The 26679-nt window shown below is 47.3% G+C and overlaps 2 protein-coding genes, 1 non-coding gene and 1 pseudogene across 5 annotated transcripts; 2 read left to right on the plus strand and 2 right to left on the minus strand.

Moving 5' to 3' along the window:
- Positions 1–4249: 4249 nt before the first annotated feature.
- LOC125529155 (uncharacterized) lies at positions 4250–5523 on the minus strand. Of its 3 annotated transcripts, none has more exons than XM_087516448.1 (2): positions 4914–5523; positions 4250–4621 (listed from the first exon to the last, which is right to left on the minus strand). In XM_087516448.1, the coding sequence occupies exons 1-2, from the start codon at positions 5435–5437 to the stop codon at positions 4372–4374; spliced, it is 774 nt and encodes a 257-aa protein (XP_087372574.1). In that variant the 5' UTR covers positions 5438–5523; the 3' UTR covers positions 4250–4371. The 3 variants fall into 3 exon arrangements, with proteins under 3 accessions (XP_087372574.1, XP_087372573.1, XP_087372572.1); XM_087516447.1 differs by having other exon boundaries at positions 4250–4651; XM_087516446.1 differs by having other exon boundaries at positions 4250–4675.
- A 3923-nt stretch (positions 5524–9446) lies between these two features.
- LOC147977784 (uncharacterized) lies at positions 9447–14872 on the minus strand. Its single transcript, XM_087514536.1, has 6 exons — positions 14370–14872; positions 13469–13694; positions 12595–13114; positions 10445–10707; positions 10040–10309; positions 9447–9971 (listed from the first exon to the last, which is right to left on the minus strand). Exons 1-6 carry the CDS (start codon positions 14870–14872, stop codon positions 9447–9449), a joined length of 2307 nt encoding a protein of 768 aa, XP_087370662.1.
- Positions 14873–23747: 8875 nt separating this feature from the next.
- On the plus strand, positions 23748–23832 carry LOC125541811 (small nucleolar RNA SNORD36; annotated as a pseudogene).
- A 98-nt stretch (positions 23833–23930) lies between these two features.
- Positions 23931–24014, plus strand: LOC125541808 (small nucleolar RNA SNORD36). Its single transcript, XR_007297662.2, has one exon. It is a non-coding gene; the product is annotated as a small nucleolar RNA SNORD36 (small nucleolar RNA).
- Positions 24015–26679: the final 2665 nt, after the last annotated feature.

Consider the following 26679-nt stretch of genomic DNA (forward strand, 5'->3'; position numbering starts at 1 on the left):
GAGTACTCTATCATTTGAAGCAGCTTTTTGCCTACAGCATCCTCCAGTGCAATATTTTCTTAACTTACCGTATCATTGGAATTCATGTTTCAGATTCCGCAAAGAACATATATGCATATACAGAGGCGATTCTTTGCCCACTTGGGTTATAAAACACTCCAGAAACATGGAAGTCACTAATGTATGCCCAATCTGTGGTACTGAGCCGGAATGCTCCTTCCACGCCTTATGCAGATGCCCTCATGCCCAGTCCTTATGGCGAGCTATGTCGGAAGTTTGGAGATTGCCAAGACTTGATCTTATGCAAAATATAGGCCCTGGGTGGCTCTTCAAATACTCATGTGATCTTGCCGAGGTGAACCGCGTTATGCTGTACATGACGTTGTGGCGTATTTGGCACTGCCGAAATGAGATTGTCCCCGACAAGACACCTCCACCCATTGAAGCATCACGAAGATTTCTTATCAGTTATCTGGACTCTATTCTTGGTATTGCCCAACACCCGGATAAGGACTTGGTGAAAGGAAAAGGAGTGATATCTTATGAATGTAAAACAAGAAGTCCCTTGCCTGGCATCTCGATGGGTAATCATAAACCAGAAATTAGATGGCAACCTCCCGATAGTGGTTGGGTAAAATTGAATATTGATGGCTCTTTCATATCAACTGATGATGCGGGCAGCGGCATTGTTTTGCGTGATTCAGTTGGCAACATCATTGCATCTGCATGTAGGCAATTATTCTCTTGCCATGATGCACCAGAGGCAGAACTTCCGGCTATTAAGGAAGGATTATCATTAGTACTGGTTTGGAGTCCACTGCCTATAGTTGTTGAATAAGACTGTCTTGAAGCTGTATACCTCATTCAGAGAGCAGGTGACGATATAACAAGATATGTGTTTATTCTTAGAGAAATCAATGCCCTTATGCATGATGATCGTGTAATTTGTATTACTCACACCAAGCGTACTCAAAATTGTGCTAGTGATGCAATGTCATCGTATGGTAGGAGTGAGTCCAGAACTGCAGTATGGTTAGGCTCAGGTCCGGATTTCTTGTTGGAACTTTGTAACAGAGACCGAGATGGTCTGGTTTGAGTAATACAAATTATTCTCCCCTCAAAACAAAAAGAGGCGTACACATTCTCACTCATTGGACAGGTGAATTACATCTCATGATTGTTAAACAGATTGTTAGCGGTTTTTGCTAGAACTCAGCTAGCTTGAGATTTTTGTTTGGTCTCATTCACATGTGTGACTAGCAGATCAATATGCACCGATATTCGTGTTATTTCCTGTTGATATTTCTTTTTTTGTCAATTTGTTGTCGATAGGCTTTGTCCAGCGATTCTTAGATGATTTTAGTTTATCTTGACCAACAACATACCATACTAGTTGCAAATGAGAGTCATACCTACACATTTACAAAACTAGCTAGATAATACCCCACACATTGGTGCGGAAAATTGTAACTGTATAAGAGGAGGATTATGGAGTGAAAATATTAAACAATGAATATAAATATAAATGTATGTTATTTAAACCTTTGATGGTATGGTATTTAAAGTCAGAAAATCAGTATATTGTAGAGTATCTCCATATTGTGTAATTAGTATGTGTTGTCTTTTTCATCTAGAGAAAGTATGTGTCTCTTTTTATGCGAGAAATACATTGCTAACATAAAAAATGCAGCCTATAGCTTGAATTTTTTTTGAAGGGGAAAAGCTAACCTTTATTGATGATAATCCACATGAAGTGGGATACAATTCGGATCGTAGGGATTGGCCAACGAAACGTGGCGTTCCGGGCCGAGAGTAAGAAGGTGCTTAGCTAATGTATGGGCCTCGTGGCACGCCCTTTAAAAATGAAATTACAACTGAAAGTAGTAGCTCGAAGTTTTATCTCCGTGATAATGGACCCATACTGGCCTTGGTTACCCTTTTTATGTCACTCGCCACCTGTTTGCAGTCTGAAGAGATAATAAAATTGTGCAGAAGTAGGTCCACCACCAATGCTACCGCTTCCCTACACGCGATCACCTCCAAAGTTGCTGGATCAATTAGGCCATCAATCACCAAAGAGGAACTCCCAAGATAGTTGACGGCTTCGTCGCGACAAACTGCTATGGCAGACCCACCGTTGTCTCGCAGGACGCCTCCATCCACATGGATTTTTGCGTGACCTGGCGGCGGTGCAGCTGGTCTTGCATGTGAATGCCCTTCCTCCCGGCGTGCTCTATGCAAAGTAGTCGGTGTCTGCTCCTACAGTAGGTCAAGCTCAGAAATGAATCGTTGATAAACATGTGCGTGGCTTGATTGCTCTGAGTGTTCCCCTCATGTATAACTTTGCGACCAGCTGACCAAATAGCCCAGAGGGAAACAGACATCCTCAAAAAAACCCATGCGGTAGGATGTTCATTAAAGCAAATATCCAGTGGCTCGCACTTGGCTCCGTGTTGGATATCATTTCACTTGAAACATACCCCAAGCCCAGTACAAACCCAATATTTCACTGAAATCGAAGCCCGACGAAACTCCCAACACAAAAGCCCGGAAGGCTGAAACCTAGCTCAAGGCCCGATAAAATAACTAACACGAATGCTTGTTGAGTTATTTGCCCTTCAAAAGTTGTTAAAAAAAATCTGCCCTTCAAAAGCGCAAGCACAAAATACATATAAATCCATCAGCAACGCATCCATACATCTTGGAATGCATCCATACATCCTGGAGTTTCTACATGACCACGAGCCACACACGATCACTAAAAAACACTGTAGTAAAAAGAACGTGCATGCAGTAATAAATATCAGGTACGCACAATTAGTGCTAACAGGCAGCGCCCATGACAATTATGTAGTATTATGAAGGAGTTAGATGCTGTATGCTCGGACCAAAGTGATTGTGCGCTTGTGCATTGTTACAGCATCACTGATCCAATAAATGCAGTTTGCCGATTCAGCAAAAAGAAGGCAGCTTTTCATTGATGAACAAACGCCTTGCAGTTTTGTAGCTTACTGTAGAAAAACGATGTGTGTGATATTCTGACTGTATGGACATGCTTCCCGAAAAACAATGTGTGTGATATTCTGACTGTATGGACATGCTTCCCATGCCCCTGATCTTCATTAAGAGAATGTATGTGTAGAAGACTAGCACTATTCTTCTCTGGGTGCTAATAGTTTGTTTTTGAACTGAACCTTCTGGTTTGCAAATATATATTTCTCACTTTATCATGAAAAGTAAAATTGGTACACAATGAGAGTTGCTTCTCCCGCGCCTAGATTTTGCATCTAATGACTAAATTTGTGCTGCTCTGTTTCTTAAGTTAAAACTTCAGTACTCTGTTCCCACCCAGAAACATACAAAATGCAAAATAACCTTGACTCAGTTTTTTGTCATCACAATGATTGATACTGCCCCTGTAAAGAAATATAAGAGTGTTTAGATCTATATTTCTTTACAGAGGGAGTACATCACAAAGAAACAATTGATGCTGCAGTCACACATTTTAGAAAAATCAACAAAGCAGTATTGTATAATGGTGCAAGGGATTCAGTAGTGCTAAATGGCATAATCAATAAAACAGGCATATAGGAAAAAATTTCACGCGGCCTGGATGTTTAAATTTCAAATTGGTTCACAATGTTCTCTAATTTGCCCAGTTCGCCACGTCTCATGGCCAAATCATTGTTGGTGTGGACTTGTGCCTTCTTCGCTCAGTTGGCCACGTATGTCCATGGCGGACTTAGCAGCAATTACTAGTAAATCAACTTATTCAGTACTGCACCAAATCATATATAGTTAATCATCCATAACATGCACCAGGTGAGATACATACTTCACTGCATCCTCGAGCCGGTCCGTTCAATTCATCTCTTCAGCCTTCAGGTGGGTGCAGGCTATGACATACTTCTTTCACACGTCCATTGCATGTGTGTCAGGGGCCCATAGGACAGACGATGAATGATAAAAGACTCATTGTTGCGAATAAGCTCGTCTCATCGGCAGGCAGCTTCAAACCGAAGCATGCCATGAAGTGTCTTAAGTGAAGACGACTCGATCTATTTGTTTGATCTGAGTATGGTGGATATGTAATTTGTTTATCACACCTGTTAAATCTTAATCGATTCAATATGTTACTTCTGAGTGTTGATGTTTATGTTATATCTTTTGCACTCACTAGTTACTCAATTCTCAGGAGGCTCCGACAACGTCTACTCGTAAAATTTTACGCAACGTAACATAGAAATGATTGCATGCATGCACTGATATATAAGTAATTAACAACCATGCCATATTCAATAGCAATGTCCAAAGTAGGGTTCCACAAGTCGGACCCTCACACTAAAGCTGCATAGCTATAGTAGCGGACATCTAGTCCTTCTTCTTCTTTGATGCTCCCTCCGGGACATTGTCTCGGCGAGGACGCTTGGCACGGACCATCGGCTGGTTGTCGTCGTCCTCCTCCACCTCCTCCTTGCCATCCTCCTCGTCGTCGTCATCCTCCTCCTCCTCCTTCTCATGCTCCTTGTTGTTATCCTTGTCCTCATTGTCCTTCTCCGAGTTGGCCTTCAAGGGCCCCTTCGGCCCTTCCGTGAACTCAATATAGTCGGGGTCGTCAAAACTCTTGAGGTCGGAGGGCATCCATAGTGCACTTGAATATTTTGTATCAGTATTTCTAACAATTAAATAATTCAATAAACAATACATTTTAACAAATGAATAATTTGCTTCTAATTAATTATATAATTACTGCTCTCTCCGATTTAAAATAAGTGTCGTGATTTTAGTTTAGAGGGACTACTGGGGCCGGCGGACTTAGCTGCAATTACTAGTAAGTCAAACTTATTCAATACTGCACAGGATCATATATACAGTAGTTACCATCCATAACATGCACAGGATGAGATACATACTTGATTGCATCCTCCTTGATGTCCTGGCCTGTGGTGTAGTTGACTTCGTTGGGAGCGCCGGCGGAAGGTGGGGCAAGATCGATCCAGACGCTGAGCATAAGCGTGTCGCCGGAGAGCATCTCCTGGGGCACCGCCAAGAACATCCCCTGCCACGGCGCGGGTGCGCCAGCGGCCAGCGTGCTGCTGCTCACCGGTGAGGCCATGAGGACCATGTGGTTGCCCGGGGGCCCCACGGACAGCTTGCACCAGAACCGGGGCGCCCCCTCAGCCTCACCGTCGGGCCTGACGCACACCAGCGACACGGCCGTAGCCGCGCCCAGGGGGGCCAGGGACACGAGGAAAACGCTGCGGTCGTCCTCCCCGACGAGCGCATGCCAGGGGTGCGACAGGGAGAAGCCGAGGTTAGAGGACAGGCCGTAGCGGACCGTGACGGCGGGGCGCTGGTGGCTGTCGGCGAAATGTTCGAGGAGCATCGCCGGGGATCCCACGAAGGCGCACCCGGACTCCGGGCAGGAGCAGGCCATACTGCACTGCTTCTTCTTCGTTGCGGCGGGCTGTAATGGCTAATGCGGCGAGAAGCACCGTAAGTGAAGCGCTGAGAATAGGCAGGGACAGCAGCCCCCTTTTATACCCTCTGCACGGACGCGTCTCTTCGGCGAATGAATGCAAACGCCGGATGCATGCGTCGCTTCAAACCAACGGCTGCTGATCCCCACGCGTCGCTTGACCACGCCTCTCTTGCAATACGCACGTAGTACGTTATCTATACTACTTATAAAAAAGCAAACATTGTCCTCTTTAAGTGCACCCCACAAAATGTACATGGATATATTACCACCGCATGATTAATTCCACTAAATTCAATCTAACGGCTAGCCTTAACCGAATCTGTTCTCTTTGTGCACTTAGCAATTTACATTGACTGACCATACTCCACCGCGGAGGAAAATATGAAAGTCCAAGCCTAATCAATTAAGAAACTATAATCACGGACACATCCTATTAAGAAACTAATCACGGACACATCTAATTATTAGGAAACTAATCACAAACCCATCTTATTATTAGGAAAAAAAATCACACGTGCATCCTATTATTAGGAAAATAATTACGAATCATCATATTAGGAAATTAATCACGGACGCATCTAATTATTGAGAAACTAATCATGGCTGCATCCTATTAGATAACTAACCACGAACGCATCTAATTATTAGGAAACTAATCATGAGCGCATCCTATCGTCTCCTATTAGGGAATCGTGATCGCGAGTCGCCAGCCATCACCATCCCACCACCCAAGCGAGCCACAATGGGAGACACGCGAGGAGGAGCTGCGGCTTCCTCCGAACACACTTCTACTGACTGCAACGACTTCGTCCACATCTTGGGCATGCTCTCCGGGAACCACCGGCATCCACGTCGACTTCAGCTCCATCCACAACACCCACGCTGACAACCACCCACCGCCGAGGTCCTTCAAGTGGGGGCAACGCTGAGTATCTTGGACCAGTATAAGCGGGCCAAAAAAAATCTGCCCCCACAGCCATGCATGCAGATTCGCCTGGTCGCCAACCATCATCGTCCCCAGGGCGGTGCAGGTCTCGGCCACTGTGCAACAGGTGAAGCTAATCACGGCCCCATCTCACTCGCCTGAAGCCACCGCCGACTCCCTCATCTCTGACGCATGCTGATCCATTGGACACGCTTGTCCGGTACTCGCGCGTGGACGACGTCGTCCAAAGCTAATCCCGGTGCGTGGAGGCCGCCGCCTTAAAGCTGGACGACTGACTCACCTACGTCGACAATGCCGCCCAGCTGGTGAGAGGACACGGTCGCCGCGGCCGCTCGCAGGCCTGAACGACGGAGACGCTCGCCTTCACGCAAACGCACCACACGCACGCATTAATCAGGTAAGTATCGAGTGTTGTTTTTTTACTGTCATCGCTACCTCGCCGGTGGTGACACATCTAGAAGTACAGGAATTAGAGATGAGGCAATGAGAAACAGAGGAGCGCTGGAGCACACACAGAGACGTTCGCCTTCTTTCTTTCTTTATTTTTTTACTGATTTTCGCGTACCTGTAGCAGACATTCCTGTTTTTTTAAGTACTAACTATCGGTTATTACATGGCCAACTCACGACTACATAGTGAACTCACAGACAAATTCGCTGAACCAAGACCTTACTTGCAGTCATAAAATTACGTTTCACTGAAAAAAAACCCAGAAGTTTGCATAAGTTTTAATGAAAAAAACTAAAGTTCGCATAAGTTTTACTAAAAAAGCCTGAAGTTTGCATAAGTGTATTTGTTTGTCCAGCAGATACATGGCAATTGTAATTTTACATGAGTATTTTCATACCGTCCTTATCTACAATTGAGTTAATATGTTTTCCTGATAGAAAACTTGGACTACATACAAGAGAAGCAAAAACTGCATGTTGATTATGATGATGATGAATGTAGGATATTTTGTGGTCATGGTAATTCTCATGTCATTTAGTACATAAACAATATTCACAATTTTATTTTATTACCATCAATTGTGTTGAGTTTCTTTCATATATATGTATTGACCCTCTTCTTTAGATTAGATGTGACGGATGCGGAATAAACTCATACTACATGATCACATACAAGCAATTCAAGAGGAATTGGCGGGATTCTTTCTTGACCATGTCATACATAAAGACGGAGAATGCCATGTGGAAGTTGAAATTGATTTTAGATGTTAGGGATTATAAGAGATGTTATATTGTATATATGTAGTAGTGTCGGATAGATATATACAAAAACTTGTTGTTCGATCAATCTCGAAGAAAGAGAGGTCACTTCTCTCTGTATATGTTCATGACGATCTTGTGTGATTCTTGACTGGAATTTGTTGGCACTAAAACGGTTCCTTAGCTTGTCGTAAGTGACATTTTCATGTGTGACTATACTTGCATAAATGTGTGCATATGAAGAATCATGATGGATCTTCTAAATAATTTTGAATTTTATACATTAAGAAAAGTGGGTGGTCTTTTAATATAAGAGAGATGTTGATTAAGGAGAAACGATATTTCAAATTATTTATACGAGTTGGAAATAAGAGATCGTGTACTTTATAGGGAAATTTCAAATTTATGAATAAATTGTCTTGTATTAAGTTTATCATAATATGTTAATCCAAATAGATGCGTATTGTGTGTGCACACTTATTAGTTTAAATAGACATGCGTTGCATCGTGCACACTTATTAGTTGGTCGTAGTAGCAAGTCATGTACTTGCACCTGATTGGTCCTTTTTTTTTGCAGGCTCACCTGATTGGTCCCTGAGACAATCCCATATGCATGCACTTCCACTAGTATACGTACGTAGCCATTATCTAGTATATGCACGCAACTAAACCATGTTGGCACCGCTTTACTCCATGCATGCACTAGGCATTGTAGTATCTAGCCAGCTTTCTACGTGCCACCAAAATACACACCAACATGTGATGACAAATACAGGGAGAAAAGATGGAACTAAAAACCCACATTTTAATCTATTTATTCCTATCCCGTTGGTGTCTCCAGAAATATTTCACGGTCCTGCCAGTTTCTCCTTAAAAAATTTTTGTATCCCACAACAAATTTTCGCCGAAATAATGCACTTTTCCTCAGGCCCAATAAACTTAAAATAAAATTATAACGTGCCCGTGTCTCTGGAAAATAATTTGCGGTCCCACCCATAGCTGCCAAATTACTTACCATCGCCCCTTCATAATTTACTGCAAAAATATTGCTTCTCCTAGGACCAAAAGTCCAATAGGTAGAAATCCTATCCCATGGGTGTCTCACAAAATATTTCCTCCCGCCAGAATTTTTGCCAAAATATGGCACTCCCGCTGACGGCCAAAACCCTTTAGCCGAAAATTCATATACCACCAATACGTACTGTAATACTCTGAATCCCACCATTGTCCTCTGAACTTTTTTTCATCCTGCCGGAATATTTTCAGATGGCGGGATGCAGAGTATTACGAGACATATCTTCTACAACTTAAAAACGGTTATTTTGAAAGAATTAAAATATATTTCTAATCCCATTTCAAAGATAGCAGGAACAGTGACCTGCGCTCCTCGCAGGGCCGGCAAGACCTGGGCCTTCCATAGGAGGAAGTTCCCCCTTGCTAATTTCTCTATCTCGGCGACGGTCTGATGTTGAGGGAAACCGTAGCCAAGGAGGAAGACATAGTGATTGGATTGATTTTTGTTGGATGCTGTAGAGAGATGATTTGCAATACAATAATCGTTGTATTGATGGGGTGCTGGTGCACGTATATATAATACAAGGGAAGACCTCTACCTCAACTATACAAGACTAGGAGGTGGGCCAGAACTCCAATACACGTGCAATACAAAACACATACTCAACACCCCCCCCCCCCTAGTCGAAGCGTCGCCGGAGACACAGAGACTGGACCGAAACTCCTCGAAGGCGGGAGTAGGCAATCCCTTAGTCATCACATCAGTAAACTGTTGCGACGTCGGCATGTGGAGAACTCAAACACGACCAAGGGCAACCTGCTCGCGCACGAAGTGAATGTCGAGCTCAATATGCTTCGTCCGTCGATGGTGCACCGGGTTGGTGGAGAGGTAGACCGCGCTGACGTTATCGCAGTAGACAAGAGTGGCCTTGTGAACATCACAAAGCAACTCCTGGAGCAACTGACGTATCCAAGAGCACTCGGCCATGGCGTTGGCCACGGCGCGATACTCTGCCTCGGCGCTGGAGCGGGAGATCGTGGGCTGCCGCTTCGATGACCAAGAGATCAACGAGGGCCCAAGGTAGACGCGGTAGCCTGACGTAGAGCGTCGCGTGTTGGGGCAGCCAGCCCAGTCAGCATCCGAGTTGACCACGAGGTCGGTGGAGGCGGAGGCCGTCAGAGTGACTCCCAAGGACATGGTGCCGCGTATGTAACAAAGAATATGCTTCACCAGAGTCCAGTGAGAGTCACGCGGGGCGTGCATATGGAGGCACACCTGCTGAACAGCGTACTGCGGGTCGGGGCGAGTCAGCGTCAAGTACTGTAAACACCGACAATAGAGCGATAAAATGCTCCATCGGACGCGAGAGACCCCTCAAGAGCAGAGACCTTCGCCTTCGTGTCGACGGGAGTGGGAGCCGGCTTGCAGTTAAGCATACCAGCACGCTCAAGGAGCTCGTGGGCGTACTTTTGCTGATGCAGAAAGAAACCGTCAGCCCGGCGGATCACCTCGATGCCGAGAAAGTAGTGCAGGGGCCCCAAGTCCTTAAGGGCGAACTCATCACAAAGACGAGCAGTCAGCCGCTGAAGGAGATCGGGGGTGGACGCCGTGAGGATGATGTCGTCGACGTAGAGCAGCAGATATGCAGTGTCAGCTCCCTGATGATACACAAAAAGTGAGGCATCGGAGCGAGTGGACCGAAATCCCAGAGACTGCAGGAAGGCGGCGATACGCTGGTACCAAGCCCGAGGCGCCTACTTCAACCCGTACAGAGAGCGGGAGAGCAAGCACACGAAATCGGGGTGCTCGGTGTCGACGAAACCAGTAGGCTGCTCACAGAACACCTGCTCGGCGAGATGACCGTGCAAGAAGGCATTGGAAACGTCCAACTGATGCACAGGCCAGGCGCGCGAGATGGCCAGCTGAAGGACGGCGTGGATCGTGCCCGGTTTCACAACCGGGGCGAAAGTGTCGGTGAAGTCCACGCCCGCGCGCTGCCGAAAACCACGAACCACCCATCGAGCCTTGTAGCGCTCGAGAGAACCATCTGGCGAGTCTTGTGGTGAAACACCCACTTGCCAAAGATGATGTTGGCACGAGGGGGTCGCGGAACAAGCTGCCACATGCGGTTGCGCTGTAAGGCGTCGAATGTTGGGGAACGTAGCATAAATTCAAAATTTTCCTACGTGTCACCAAGATCAATCTATGGAGTCATCTAGCAACGAGGGAGGAGTGGATCTACATACCCTTGTAGATCGCGCGCGGAAGCGTTCAAGAGAACGGGGTTGATGGAGTCGTACTCGTCGTGATTCAAATCACCGATGATCCTAGCGCCGAACGGACGGCACCTCCGCGTTCAACACACGTACGGAACGGAGACGTCTCCCACGCCTTGATCCAGCAAGGAGGAGGGAGAGGTTGATGGAGATCCAGCAGCACGACGGCGTGGTGGAAGTAGTGGGATTCCAATAGGGCTTCGCTAAGCGCTGCGGGAGGAGGGAGATGTGTCACGGGAGGGAGAGGGAGGCGCCAGGCCTTAGGTATGGTTGCTCCTCCTTTTCCCCACTATATATAGGGCCAAGGGAGAGGGGGGAGGCGCAGCCCTTGCCCCTTCCTCCAAGGAAGGGTGCGGCCAAGGGGGGGAGGAGTCCATCCTCCCCAAGGCACCTCGGAGGTGCCTTCCCCTTTTAGGACTCTCCCCTTTTCTCTTCTCTTGGCGCATGGGCCTCTTGGGGCTGGTGCCCTTGGCCCATGTAGGCCAAGGCGCACCCCCTAAAGCCCATGTGGCCCCCCGGGGCAGGTGGCCCCACCCGGTGGACCCCCGGGACCCTTCCGGTGGTCCCGGTACAATACCGGTGACCCCGAAACTTGTCCCGATGGCCGAAATAGCACTTCCTATATATAATTCTTTACCTCCGGACCATTCCGGAACTCCTCGTGACGTCCGGGATCTCATCCGGGACTCCGAACAACTTTCGGGTTACCGCATACTAATATCTCTATAACCCTAGCGTCACCGAACCTTAAGTGTGTAGACCCTACGGGTTCGGGAGACATGCAGACATGACCGAGATGACTCTCCGGTCAATAACCAACAGCGGGATCTGGATACCCATGTTGGCTCCCACATGTTCCACGATGATCTCATCGGATGAACCACGATGTCAAGGACTTAATCAATCCCGTATACAATTCCCTTTGTCTAGCGGTACGATACTTGCCCGAGATTCGATCGTCGGTATCCCGATACCTTGTTCAACCTCGTTACCGGCAAGTCTCTTTACTCGTTTCGTAACACATCATCCCGTGATCAACTCCTTGATCACATTGTGCACATTATGATGATGTCCTACCGAGTGGGCCCAGAGATACCTCTCCGTTTACACGGAGTGACAAATCCCAGTCTCGATTCGTGCCAACCCAACAGACACTTTCGGAGATACCTATAGTGTACCTTTATAGCCACCCAGTTACGTTGTGACGTTTGGCACACCCAAAGCATTCCTACGGTATCCGGGAGTTGCACAATCTCATGGTCTAAGGAATGATACTTGACATTAGAAAAGCTTTAGCATACGAACTACACGATCTAGTGCTATGCTTAGGATTGGGTCTTGTCCATCACATCATTCTCCTAATGATGTGATCCCGTTATCAACGACATCCAATGTCCATGGTCAGGAAACCGTAACCATCTATTGATCAACGAGCTAGTCAACTAGAGGCTTACTAGGGACATGGTGTTGTCTATGTATCCACACATGTATCTGAGTTTCCTATCAATACAATTATAGCATGGATAATAAACGATTATCATGAACAAGGAAATATAATAATAACTAATTTATTATTGCCTCTAGGGCATATTTCCAACATCGAACTCCTCCTGCATCGCAGCTAGCCAGTGGGGATCCCGAAGGGCAGCACGAGCGGAGGTGGAGACAGGTGATGGCGTCGACGTCGAGGCGGTGCACACATACTCGTCGGTGGAGTAGTGCGTACTGGGCCGAAGCACTCCTGCTCGGGCACGGGTAGTCACGCCAAGTGACGGGGCAGCAGGGCCGGTGGGTGCTGCGGCGGCAGGGGCACGGCGGCCGTGGCACCCGGTACGGCGACACCCGGTGCGGCGGCGGGGGCCGCGGTGGTGGAGGCACCCGATGCGGCGGCGGGGGCCACGGCGGCGGGGGCCGCGGCAGCGGGGGCCGCGGCGGCAGCAGCGTCGGCCGATCCCGCGGCGGCAGGAGCGACGGGCGAGGTCGATGTCGAGCCCGTCGCAGGGGTGGCGGCGCCAGCTGGGGTGGCGGGCGGTGTGCCCACCGACTCGACCTCGTAAGAGGGAGTCGAGAACCCGGGAGGTGGCGGCAGAAGGTGCCGGGCCGGGGGGCCGCCGGGGTGTGCCGCCGCGCATCGCTCCAGTTAGGGTGCGTGGGGGCCAGCGCCGAAGAATCCGCAGCCAGAGGGACCTAAAAAAAAGGGAACACCATCTCGACAAAGGACACGTGCCGCGAGGTGTACAAACGATGAGTGACAGGATCATAGCACCGGTAACCTTTGGTGTTGGGAGGGTAGCCAAGGAAGATGCATGAGACGGATCGGGGTGCGAGCTTGTGTGGCGTGGTGGACGTGGTGCTGGGATAACAGAGACACCCAAAGATGCGGAGACCATCATAGGACGGTGGTGTACCGAAGAGAAGGTGGTGAGGAGCGTAGTTCCATCGAGGACGACACGGACGAATGTTAACTAAGAGGGTGGCGGTGGCGAGAGCATCGGGCCAAAACCGAGCGGGCACGTTTGAGTGAAAGAGTAACGTGCGAACGCAATCACTAAGAGTGCGGAGAATGTGCTCGGCGCGGCCGTTCTGCTGTGAAGTGTAGGGGCAAGTCAGACAGAAGATGGTGCCGTGAGAGGCGAGAAGTGTGTGAAGACCAACGTTGTCAAACTCTTTTTCGTTATCAGTTTGGAGTGCAAGTATGGGGCGACCGGACTGGGTGGTGACATAGGAATAAAAGGCGGTGAGTGTGGCTAAAGCATCGGATTTACGACTAAGAGGAAAAGTCCACACATAATGAGAATAATCATCTAAAATCACCAAGTAGTAGAGATAGCCCGTGTTACTCGCAACGGGAGATGTCCAAACATCACTATGAAGTAATTGAAACGGAAAAGTGGAAACTGAGAAGGACGCACTAAAGGGAAGACGAACATGCTTGCCTAAGCGACATGCCTCACAAGAGTGCTCGTCGAGATTATTACATGAGAAAGAGAAACTCCTAAGAATTTGACGTAACACGGTGTGGTTGGGGTGACCCAAGCGAGCGTGCCAAAGGTCGACGCTGGCGGCAAAGGCGACAGGTGTGGAGGTGGAGGCACCGGCGTGCACGAGGTAGAGCTCATCGGGAATGTCACAACGGTGAAGAACCATCCGGGTACGGGCGTCTTTCACAGAAAAGCCAACGCCATCAAATTCAACAGTAAGTGGGTTCTCACGAGTAAGACGACGAACGGAAACTAGGTTCATGACTAAGTCTAGTGAAACAAGAACATTAGACATATTGATGGGTGTGGAAGTGGAGGGAAAACTAGCGCTACCGATATGAGTAATAGGTAAGGAGGAGCCGTTGCCGACGGTGATACAAGTGGGTGTGTGCATGGGAGTGGAGGAGGTTAGGTTACCGGGATGAGCTGTCATGTGCGTGGTAGCACCTGAGTCCATGTACCAGTTGCCTCCGCCGATAGAGCTACTCGGCGACGGCACGGAGTGCTGGGCGGCGAGGAGAGCGGGGTCCCATGACATAGGTACCGGCGGCGGCGATAGGCCCCCGTAGGGTGGCACCGAAGCGGGCGGGCCATAACCACCGAAGGGCAGCGGCACAAGGAGGGTGCCGTAGCCGGTGCCGGTCGACTGGTAAGGCGCGCCAATGAACCCCCGGTGGCCCGCGGGGAGAGCCTGCGGGTAGTGTGGGGCCCAGTCGGCGCCCTGGGCCGGCGGCGGCACAAGGAGGGTGCCGTAACCGGTGTCGGTCGATGGGTAACACCAGCCCGGAGAGGCCATCGTCGGGGCGGGCGGAGCAGGGCCGCCGGCCATTGGCGGGGACGGCTGCATGTGGGTGACACCGTATGCGCCGTAGGCGGTGACCGCGCCGTATGGCGTCGGGGCCGCACCGGAGGGCGCTGGTGGCGGGACGGCAGAGGCGGCGGCGGATAGCCCGATTAATGCCATCGGCGGCGGCGGCGCGGAGGACTCGCGCGGCGGCGGGTTAGCGGCGGCGATGGCGCGGAGGAGTCGCGCCGCGGCGGGTTAGCGGCGGCGGCGGCGCGGGAGGAGTCGCGCGGCGGCGGCGGTGCTGGGTCACGGCGGCGGCGGCATGGGAGGAGCGCGCGGCGGTGGCGGCGGTGGTGGGGTGGCGGCAGCGGCACGGGAGTCGCGCGGCGGCGTGGGAGGAGCGCACGGCGGCGGCGGCGGTGGGATGGCGGCGGCGGCGCGCGGGAGGATCGCGCGGCGGCGGCGGCAACGGAAGGCGAGGATTAAAACCTAAAAATGGATACCATGTAGAGAGATGATTTGCAATACAATAATCGTTGTATTGATGGGTGCTGGTGTACGTATATATAATACAAGGGAAGGCCTCTACCTCAACTATACAAGACTAGAAGGTGGGCTACAACTCCAATACACGTGCAATATAAAACACATACTCAAGAGATGCAACCTCTCTATACCATTTTAGATGAAAGCCTTCCTACTTAGTGGAGGGAGCTGCATGATGTTTATTTATCAGAGATGAGAAGCCCTTGCGGTGGCATATAAGAGAAGAACTGATCACTTGGATACAATCATTATAGAGGGTGCGTACAGGAGGAATGAGGGAGTCCTGGATTAGGGGGTGTCCGGACAGCCGGACTATAACCTTTAGCCGGACTGTTGGACTATGAAGATACAAGATTGAAGACTTCATCCCGTGTTCGGATGGGACTTTCCTTGGCGTGAAAGGCAAGCTTGGCAATACAGATATGTAGATCTTCTCCCATTGTAACCGACTCTGTGTAACCCTAGCCCCTTCCGGTGTCTATATAAACCGGAGGGTTTAGTCCGTAGGACAACAACAGTCATACCATAGGCTAGCTTCTAGGGTTTAGCCTCTCTGATCTCGTGGTAGATCTACTCTTGTACTACCCATATCATCAATATTAATCAAGCAGGAGTAGGGTTTTACCTCCATCGAGAGGGCCCGAACCTGGGTAAAAACATCGTGTCCTTTGTCTCCTGTTACCATCCACCTAGACGCACAGTTCGGGACCCCCTACCCGAGATCCGCCGGTTTTGACACCGACATTGGTGCTTTCATTGAGAGTTCCTCTGTGTCGTCGTCATCAGGCTTGATGGCTCCTTCGATCATCGCTAGCGATGCAGTCCGGGGTGAGACTTTTCTCCCCGGACAGATCTTTATATTCGGCGGCTTTGCACTACGGGCCAATTCGCTTGGCCATTTGGAGCAGATTAAAAGCTACGCCCCTGGCCATCAGGTTAGGTTTGGAAGATTAAACTACACGGCCGATATCCGCGGAGACTTGATCTTCGACGGGTTCGAGCCCCTGCCAAGTGCGTCGTACTATCACGACGGGCATGATTTAGCTCTGCCGCCGAACAGTATCCTGGAGACCGCACCTGCATCCACTCCGACCTTTAATTCGGAGCCAACTGCACCATCCGAGGGCGGGTGGTTAGACCCCGCCATGGAGGCCGCAGCCTCAACGGCGATCGAGCCAAACACCAGCCTTACTCTTCGCGAGGTCCGTGACTCCGCATCGCCGGACTCTTCTCAAGACTCTGAACCCTCCGCGCCCCTGCCAATCGAATCCGATTGGGCGCCGATCATGGAGTTCACCGCCGCGGATATCTTTTAGCACTCGCCCTTTGGCGACATTCTGAATTCACTAAAGTCTCTCTCTTTGTCAGGAGAGCCTTGGCCGGATTATGACTGGCAGAATTGGGGTGTGGACGATGAAGAAATCCGACACCCACCCACCACCCACTTCATAGCCACTATCGATGATTTGACCGACATGCTTGACTTCGACTCTGAAGACATCGACGGTATGGACGACGATATAGGAGACGAACAGGAACCGGCACCCACAGGGCACTGGATAGCCACCTCATCCTACGATGTATACATGGTGGACACACCCAAAGGAAACGACGACGAGGAACGGGAGGATGCAACGAAGGATCGTTCCTTCGAAAAGCAGTCAAAGCGGCGACGTAAGCGCCGCTCCAAGCCCCGCCTCGACAGAGACAGCGGTCATACAGACCCAGCCATAGAGTAGGGCGAGCCGGCGGACGATGAACATGGCATCGAGCTACCGTCCGAACAAGGCAACTTGGATAACCAAACCGAACAACCCGTCCCCGGCAAAGATAACAGTCCGGACGACCTCACGCCGGACAAGTTCCTTGAGCAGAAGAACCTCCACAAAAGGCTCGTCACCACTGCGCATAGCCTGAAAAAGCAGAAGCGGAAGCTCAAAACTGATGGAGCAAAGTACTCAACACCGTAGACAAATATGGCGGCAGTCGCCACACAAAGAGCTACCCGAAGCGAAAGCTACTGCCTGAATTTGATGAGGAGGCCTTAGAGCCCCCGCAATCAAAAAACAAAGAAGCCACCCGGTCGGATAGACGACCTCATGGCCAACATAGAGCGGCAAACGGCGCCGCACACAAGCCAGCACGCGATCCACACGAGGATTCGCATCAAAAAGATGGCCCAGCCAGATCTATCTACGGGCCAAGAAAGCAAGCTCTAATAAGCAATGCAATGCAACAAATATCCGAACACCACGGCACACCCAAATACAGGGGTGCCACACACCCCCTATGTTGCACCAATGAGGTGCTGGACCATGAATTTCCAGCGGGATTCAAACCCGTAAACATAGAGGCATACGACGGAACGACAGACCCTGGAGTCTGGATTGAGGACTATATCCTCCATATCCACATGGCCAGAGGAGACGACCTCCATGCCATAAAATACCTACCCATCAAGCTCAAAGGGCCAACCCGGCATTGACTTAAAGGCCTTCTCAAAAACACCATCTGAAGTTGGGAAGAGCTCGAGGACGTTTTTTGGGCAAATTTTCACTACAAGAAATATGTCAAATTATGACCTTCTGTCAGTGACCCTCGAAGAATTAGTCATAAATTTATGACCATTTTAGACCAATTGGTCAAAAGCTGTTCAGGGGGCTCCAAACCCTAAACCATTGCGACCATTTTGGTCAGAAAAGTCGTAATTTCCTTACACGAAATGGTCACAAAGCAAACAGTGCTAGTCCGCTGCCTTATTTCTAGTTGTTAATGACCAATATAGATGGTCATAGCCTTGTATATTGTGGTGGGTTGTGATGACTAGGTACCATCTCATCAGTTTTGCCTATGTGTCATGTCCATGTGGCAGTTTTTGCCCTAGGTTGTGAAGCAACCTATATTTCTATCATTCCCAAAATTCCCAAAAAAATCTCATAAATTCTTTGGGGCATATCTTCATCAAATATGTAAAAATCCTTCCTTGCATAGTTCAAAACTAATTCAACAATATTCATTTTCCTATTCTGTTCACAACAACACTTTATGAAGGAAGTGCTATTTATATATTCTTGATTGCCCTTGGAATTTTTGGGCACTCTTTCCTATCCAAATCATTACCGCATGACAAAATTCAGCTCCATTTGCCTAGCAAATCTTCTTCGGCAAATTTCCAAAGTTTTTATCCACCAAGAAGCATTGTGAAGGAAGTACCTTTTTTATATCTCTAAATGACATGAAATTTATACAGTTCCTTCATATGCCCAAATTATCACCCTCCTCCAAATTGCAGCTCAGTCAAATCATCTATGTGAGCCCAGGTTCAATTTATATTTTATGGCCAAATTGGCACGTTGCAAAGCAAGTGTTATATAGACCCCTCCTATTACCCTCAAACTTTTCGGGCACTCTTCCATACCCAAATCATTGCCACATGATAATATTCAGCTCAATTTTCCTAGTAAATATTTCTCGGGAAATTTCCAAAGTTTCTACCTCGAGAGAAGCTTTGTGAAGTAAGTACTAGCTAGGCTTACCCAAATGATCTGAAAATTTACCAGCGTGTGACCATACCTAAGTAACTTACCTACACCAATTTTGAGCTCATTTCATTCATCAAATCTCTCTCACTAGTTTTCCCAAGTTTCTGTCCATAGAAGAGCATTGTGAAGGAAGTACTACTTTGGCATGTCCAAATGGTATCAATTTTCTACAATGCTTTCCTATGCCCAAATAACCATCCTCCACAAAATTTCAGCTCACTCCATTCATTATTTTGAGCCCAGCTTCAACATTCATATTTTTGTCCAGCGTGGTACTTCCTCCTTTTGATCTCAAAATTTGTGAAGACATTCTCCTTAGTAGATGATCATCCTCAGCCAAAACTCACGCCCATTGGCCATGTGCATTTTCCATACCGCTAATCAAACAATTGGCTGCTAATTCATGTTTGAGTATCGATCGGTCTCCTCGTGAGAATCTTATGTTGTAATCTTCTTCCTAGCACCAACCTGGGGAGTGCCCAACCCACTAGACATGCCTAGGCCGCCCAGAACACATGGCAACATCACGGTCACGCGGTGACCACGCGACGGGCATGCGAGTTTACGCGCTCTAGAGTCGGGGCCCTCGGCCACCGCCCAAACCTCGACGTATCGCCACCAAACTATGTATTTATGATTAAATAGGTCCTTATGTAACTAGAAATGATTTTTGGAAAAAATAAATAGCAAACTATGAGGCAGCTGCAGTTCAAATTTGACCCGCTTCCAATTAAATCGGCGGAAATTTGTCTTTTTCACGAGAGGTGGATCAAAACATTTTACACCCAACCATTTTGTCAATTGTGCATTAAATATGGCCTAGTATTTTATAAAAATGATTTGGTCCAATTTTGCAACAATTATTTGGTAGTTCCTTCACAAAAAACCTCCTTTCGGGCACTCGAAAAATGGAAAATGGTTTTTTCGTCCAACGAAAATGAAAACTTCCTTAGGAAACATTGTTTGCCATTCCAATATGCATCCTTGTGCACAATATGAGATCATTTGAACAAACTATGCCATGAATGTGGCCATAAGATTGATCATTTGGCTTGAAAGCCATTGATCTGCACACATGATAGCTCGTTTCTGAGAACACTTTTTTAAAATAATTGCCGTATTATAAGTTTTTTATTTTTCCTAGGAACTTGGCCACATATGATAACACAATGCGAAGGTTTCCCAAGTTTTTGATTTTTTTGAATTTTTTATGCCCGTTTCAAAATGCAGTCAAAACGACGGGAATGGCCGTTCCTAGCTAGTGGTTGAATCTTGGAAGTTTTTTGGTGTTTCTCTGATTAAATAGATACTTATGTACCTAGAAATGATTTTTTGAAAAAATAAATAGCAAACTATGAGGCAACTGCAGTTCAAATTTGACCCACTTCCAACTGAATCGGCAGAAATTTGTCTTTTTCACGAGAGGTGGATCAAAAACTTTTACACCCAACCATTTTGTCAATTGTGCATTAAATATAGCCTAGTATTTTATAAAAATGATTTGGTCCAATTTTGCAACAATTATTTGGTAGTTCCTTCACAAAAAAACCTCCTTTCGGGCACTCGAAAAATGGAAAATGGTTTTTTCGTCCAACGAAAATGAAAACTTCCTTAGGAAACATTGTTTGCCATTCCAATATGCACCCTTGTGCACAATATGAGATCATTTGAACAAACTATGCCATGAATGTGGCCATAAGATTGATCATTTGGCTTGAAAGCCATGAATCTTCAGAGATGATAGCTCATTTCTGAGAACACTTTTTTTGAAAGAATTGCCGTATTACAAGTTTATTATTTTTCCTGCTAACTTGGTCACATATAATGACACAACGCGAAGGTTCTCCAATTATTTGATTTTTTTTTGAATTTTCTATGCCCATTTGAAAACGCGGTCAAAACGGTGGGCATGGTTGTTCCTAGTTGAATCCCTGAAAACTTTTGTTGTTTCTCTGATTAAATAGATACTTTTGTACCTAAAAATGATTTTTGGGAAAAATAAATAGCAAACTATGAGGCAGTCACGGTTCAAATTTGACCCGCTTCTAGCTGAATCGGCAGAAATTAGTCTTTTCACGAGAGGTGGATCAAAACTTTTGACACCCAACCATTTGGTCAATTATGCATTAAATATGGCCTAGTATTTTGAAAAATTGAATTGGTTCAATTTTTCAACAAATATGTGGTAGGTCCTTCACAAAAACTCAAAACTTCCTTGGCGATAAGTTTAATCATTTGGGTTCAAACCGGCCTCATTCTCCCCCCTCATCCTCTGTCGCCCGCGCACACTCAAGCCGCTCGCCGCCCACATGTGCTATGATTGTGAGTAATAAAATTGATGTGCTCCAAATTTGCAACAAATATTTGCTAGGTTCTTTATAAAAATATCATTTTGGACACTCGAAAAATGATTCTCTTACAAAAAACTCATATCTTAGAACACTTTTTTTAATGATATTTACATTATTCAAAGTTTTTTATTTTTGCTGAAAAGTAGGTTACACTTGGTGATAGAATGCGAAGGTTTTTTATTTCTATTTATTTTTACAAATTTCTTAGGTCGTCAAATAGCAGAGATGATTCAAAATCTTATTTTTAATCAATTATGACCAATTAAAATGGTCTTAACATCATCAAAGGAGATACTGCGTTCTGATTGGTCTAAAATCATCTCACGCGGATCATGGATTAAGCACCGTCCGATGCGCCTGGATCCAACGGCAGCCCACACCTCCCTCGTCGCTGTCACCCCCTCCCGAATCCCTCTCATCCTCGTCCACACACGAAACCCTAGCCCCCTTCTCCCAATCGCCGCTACCGCTCCCTTATCCCCATCGCCGCCGCCACCGTCCTTCCCCTCGCGCTGCCCACATCTACGCACACTCTCGCCGCCACCGTCCTTCCCTCACCGCCTCACCTCTGTCTCCCACCATGCCGCTGCCACCGCCCCCGCCCCCGCACCATGGCCGGCCTCCACCCCTGCATCGACGACGAGGAGCCTGAGTACCCATGCCTCCCCGCCCTCAAGTGGCTCCTGTTCCCCGCTACCTGGATCCGCGTCGCCCCATCCACTCTCTCGCCCGGACCACACGCCGGACTGATCCCGCACCCGCACAGCCCATCGGCGACCTCGCCGGAGAAGAGAGAAGAAGGTGAGAGATGGAAGCGGCGGAGGCCGCGGCCGGCGTGCAGCTGGGCTCCTCGAAGCCGCAGATCGCGACCCAGCTGGGCTCCTCCGCCGACCCACACCAAGTTCCTCGAGGAGTTCGCGCGGCGGTTCGACCTCCTCGGGCTGGTCTGATTCGGGATGGAGGTAGTGAGCATCCGTCGTAGCAGGGCCGACGACACGGGCTGGAGGGTGAGGCTCGCCTGCGCTGGCAGCGAGCTGGAGGAGGAGGTTTGGCGCCGTGAGATCAACCGCCGGATGCCATGGGCGCCAGTTGGAAGCTGCAGGGCGAGATCGACCACGTCCTCAAGAAGGTCCAGGAGGGCGTCGTCCTCTTCGACAACATCTGGAACAAGGCACGCACGCATGCGCCTCCTTCTTTCCTCTCCCCAACCCCCATGCTAGATTCTCATGATTTTGCATGATTTTGGGGCAGGTCTACGACACCGAGATTGCGAACCAGAAGGAGAAGTTCGAGGCGGACCTCAAGAAGGAGATCAAGAAGTTGCAGCACTACTGGGACCAGATCAAGACCTGGATCCAGTCCAGCGAGATCAAGGACAAGAAGGTGACCCCTCTGTAAACAGATCAAGGACCATGATCTGTTTGGTGCTGTTTTCGGTGATGATTTGGTCCTTGTAAATGCCCTCCTTGTAGATTTAGCTTAGTACACTAGATCATGTAATCTGTGTAGGCTTATTACTCTGTGTGGTTTTATCTTGCCACTGCAGTGAAGATCAGGGATTCACCGGCAACGGAGTTAGTTCTAATATTTCTGTTGTAACAGTTGTTACATTTCTCATGTTTGATTCCTGTTCTGGAAGTCCAAGTAACTTACAAAGTACGTCATATCATGATACATATTGCATGCATATTTGGTTTCCGGTTGATGCATGGTTGGTGTGCTAGCTGTTCGTTAGTACCTGCTGGTTGTTACTATTGCTCTTTTTTATTAAGGCAGTTAGTGTTTAACATCTATCGCTTTAGCGCCTAGCGACTAAATAATGTTTTGTTTCTGGTTAGTTAGGATGATTCGTCCGCTTGTATCCATTTTCCTGAACTAATTCTGTGTATTAGTTCGTTTTAGGTTAATTTTATACTATCTAGGACCATGTGTTTTTTGGTTAATTTTACTGTGTTGGATTTGGAAGCGCAGGCGACCTCCATGGATGACATCGACGATGAAGAGGAGGACAAGGAGGACGACATCGACGATGAAGAGGAGGACAAGGAGGACGACCAGGACATGCGCGACCCCACCCCCGAGCCCAACGAGCTCGACGAGGGCATAGTCGAGTCCGACCTCGAGCTCGACGAGGGCATAGTCGAGTCCGACCTCGAGCTCGACGAGGAGGGCATCGTCCAGTCTGACCATGACGGCGTGCCACAGAAGGTCCTGTGCTCTGCTCTGCCTGCCTCATTTACTGCCTCGCCACCGCAATAGATGTTCTTTTTTCTTTTGTAATTTGGCTGGACTTGTGCGTCTCCGTTCTGATGCGTTTGTGCGTGCGTATGTTGAACAGTGACCTCGGATCTGGTGAAAGGCGCCAAGGAGAAGCAGCTCAAGGTCAATGGCCCCGTCAGGATGCTGCTCAACATCACCACCAGGAAGTTCCCCTGTGGAGTAGGTAGCCACCTCCCTCTCTTTGCCCTTCCTTACCAATCCCATTTGCTTAGTAGCTCTGCATAGTATATGGCCCTTGCATGCTCACAGTAGCTCGTTGGTGATGTGGGTCACTATGTTTTTGTGGATAGCTGACTGTTTAGGGAATTTCCGTGACGATGATGATGTTGTGCTGGGCAGAGGATGTGAAACATTTAGACCGCTGAGGCCTTTCCGGTCTTTGATGATCTAAAATTGAGCTTTTTAAAACCGATGCCTAGCATGCCATCAACGTTTTTTTGTTCCTCATCTAGAATGCAGCTCTGTGTGTTGGTGTAATATAATGTAGAGGAGTTGCATGTGACTCGTTTGTCAGCTGAGCATATGATGTTACAAGGAGATGCTACTGAGATTTTACGCCGTTGAAGTATCTTAAACCGAGCTTTTTAAAACTGATGCTTGGTTGATCTAGTTCTAGTATATTAGTTGGGTGAGAGTCTACTGTTGTTGGTGCTGTGTTGTTATTTCTTTTTATGTCGTTGAAGAATAAAAAGATAAGCATTTCTCCAGCCAATGTCTGAAGTAGTTGCTGCTGTGTAGTCATCGGCTGAACCTAGTTTGGCAGCGCTGTATTTAAAATACCATAGTATCTCAAAGCTTCGGTATTGCAATGCGTGGGCAATGAATACTACGGTTTTAAAGAAAATACATTTTTCTCAGTTTTAGAAAAACTACCGATGCGTTTGGCTCATGTTGTTTTACTGTAGTTTTGATCGATAGTCACACAACTTAATCTAACTTATACTAAACCTACGGAGCTACACGAATCAGTGTGTGCCGGCCGGCTGCATGCAACGCTGTATGGTCTTCTGACAGCTGAGCTACGAAGTTGCAGACGTGATCGGCAGTAGCTAATTACAAAGAATAGGAATCAGTATCTTATTTTAATTAGTGTGGTGCATGCCATTGAAAGCATACTGACATGTGGTTAGTTATGCTTGTGAACCAAGATGCACGGTAGTCAACCAGCAATGACACGAGCGACTTTTCCTCAGTTTGAGAAAAAGAGGTCTAGACCACTTTTTTTAATACTCTAAGAGAACCACAGTAACAACAATACCACTGTTTATGAAACCGTAGTTTTTGGTATAGCCAAATGCCTCAAAGTATTCAAAACTACAGTTTTTCAAAATCTATGGTATTCTAGTAATGCTTTGAAAATACTTTGCATCCAAACGGGGCCTGCAATTAGCACATAGCTGCGTTGTACAGTTGCTTATATAATCAGATGTTGTATGTAGTCACATACGCTTTCCAATTTTGATCCAATGCTTGCTTCCTAGCTCACGTGTGTCAGTTTTTCAGATACTTGTGACTCCTTGTGCATCACCCCTCAACTAACAAGTAAAAGTAAATAAAATTGTTGTTTATGCTCACTCCTTGTCTTCATATACTTTTTTCGTTGGCTGTTACTTCTCTTCTTTTATATTGAGTTTGGGAATTTGGTATTGATGATAGTACGACGACTCTGTCATCTGATGCGCAAGTCCATGCACGTCGGCTCTTTGGGTAAGAGAACTTGTCTCGCTGCAGTTGCAGTTATTGAATGACAGTAGAGCAAATTGAATTTTAACAATTCTATCTTCCGCGATTAAAACAAATCTACGACAGAGTTGCAGCAAACTAATGTTATCAGTTCTATCTTCTGTGATCAAAACAAACCCGCAGCAGTTTTCCAATGTCAGTAGCAGCAAGCTGAATTTTATAATTATATCTTCTGTGAAGTTTAGGTGCAATGTGTGGCAGTGAAGTATTTTGCATGGCCTGCACTTGTGCAATGAATTTTCATATTGTGTCTCTGTTTTCTTGTATGAATGAGTATCTCATTTTAACTAGCTGGAGAATAAAAAGCATGGTACTAGCTGAATTTGTGTTGGCATTCTTAATAACTGCCCTTTTTTGAAAGGTCTGCTCATAATATATTGGCTTCAGTTTTTTTGATTCTTTTTTGTTGATTCATGTAACATGTCATCCAGTAAAGCTGTCGAAGGAGCTCCATGCTGAAGAACATAACACTTGTAGAGCTTGTAAAATACTGTATCTCATTATTGAACTTGTGGAGCTTGTAGCTGTGACTGGCATACTGTTATTACACTTGCAGAGCTTGCAAAGTGTATGTTAGAGCTTATTTTGTACAGCAGGAGCTTTGTATTGAATCTGGCTGATAATATTTGAAGTGTTACTTGTAGAATTGTTTTGTCCGGCGACTCAGACATACTGGGTATTTATTTATGTTAAATTGAAAAAAAATGAAGAATATGACCCTGACAGCTAGGACCCAGTTACCAGAACCTCAAAACGGGGACCCATTTTATAAAAAACAAAAAATGGGACTGCTAAGACAAAAAGGCCATGGCCCAAAAATAAAAAGGCTGCAATGTTGGGCTTGGCCCATGAAGTCAACGAAAAATTAACAGGAAAAAAAATATAGAAAGGCTGAATTAATGGGCTAGGCCCATGTAGAAAACTGAATTGGACCGGGCTGAATCTTGTGCCACATCAGCTTGCCACGCTGGATGCCTACGTGGCCTGGGGAGGTTGCTAGTGACCAAAACGCCACAGTGGACTTATTTTGGTCATAAACGTTTGCGACCATTCCAGAAGAAAGGTCGATATAGTCAGTTTACGACGCCCAGCTTTTGACCTTATGTTTTTGGTCACAAAAAGGTCATAAATGGAAATTTGTGACCATTCAGTGACCAATAGTGGTGGTCATAAGTTGGCATATTTCTTGTAGTGTTTCAAGGGACCTATGTCCGACCACTAGATGCAGACTACTTAAGTCATATAACTCAACAACCCAGAGAGTCAGCCCAGAAGCTCTGGAACAGATTTCTTACTAAAAAGAACCAGATAGTCGACTGTCCGGACGCCGAAGCCTTAGCAGCTTTCAAACACGGCATTCGAGATGAATGGCTCGCCAGACACCTCAGCCAAGAAAAGCCAAGAAAAATGGCTGCATTAACAAGCCTCATGACCCGCTTTTGCGTGGGAGAGGACAGCTAGTTGGCAAGATGCAGCACCAGCGACCCAAGTACATCCGAAGTCAGGGATGGAAACGGGAAGC

Source organism: Triticum urartu, chromosome 3A (genome assembly GCF_056163025.1).
Source record: "Triticum urartu cultivar PI428250 chromosome 3A, HENAU_Tu73, whole genome shotgun sequence".
Taxonomy (NCBI): domain Eukaryota; kingdom Viridiplantae; phylum Streptophyta; class Magnoliopsida; order Poales; family Poaceae; genus Triticum; species Triticum urartu.

Excerpts from the sequence above, each read along its gene's own strand:
- LOC125529155 (XM_087516446.1), bottom strand. The coding sequence starts at position 5,437 with ATGGCCTGCTCCTGCCCGGAGTCCGGGTGCGCCTTCGTGGGATCCCCG. Across the intron at positions 4,676-4,913 it reads ATCAAGGAGGATGCAATCAA|AAATACTGATACAAAATATT; the intron begins GTATGTATCTCA and ends TTTAATTGTTAG.
- LOC147977784 (XM_087514536.1), bottom strand. The coding sequence starts at position 14,872 with ATGGCATTAATCGGGCTATCCGCCGCCGCCTCTGCCGTCCCGCCACCA. Across the intron at positions 13,115-13,468 it reads TCCGCACTCTTAGTGATTGC|GTCCCTCTGGCTGCGGATTC; the intron begins GTTCGCACGTTA and ends CCTTTTTTTTAG. Across the intron at positions 10,708-12,594 it reads CGACGTCGACGCCATCACCT|ACTCGCCAGATGGTTCTCTC; the intron begins GTCTCCACCTCC and ends TTTCACCACAAG.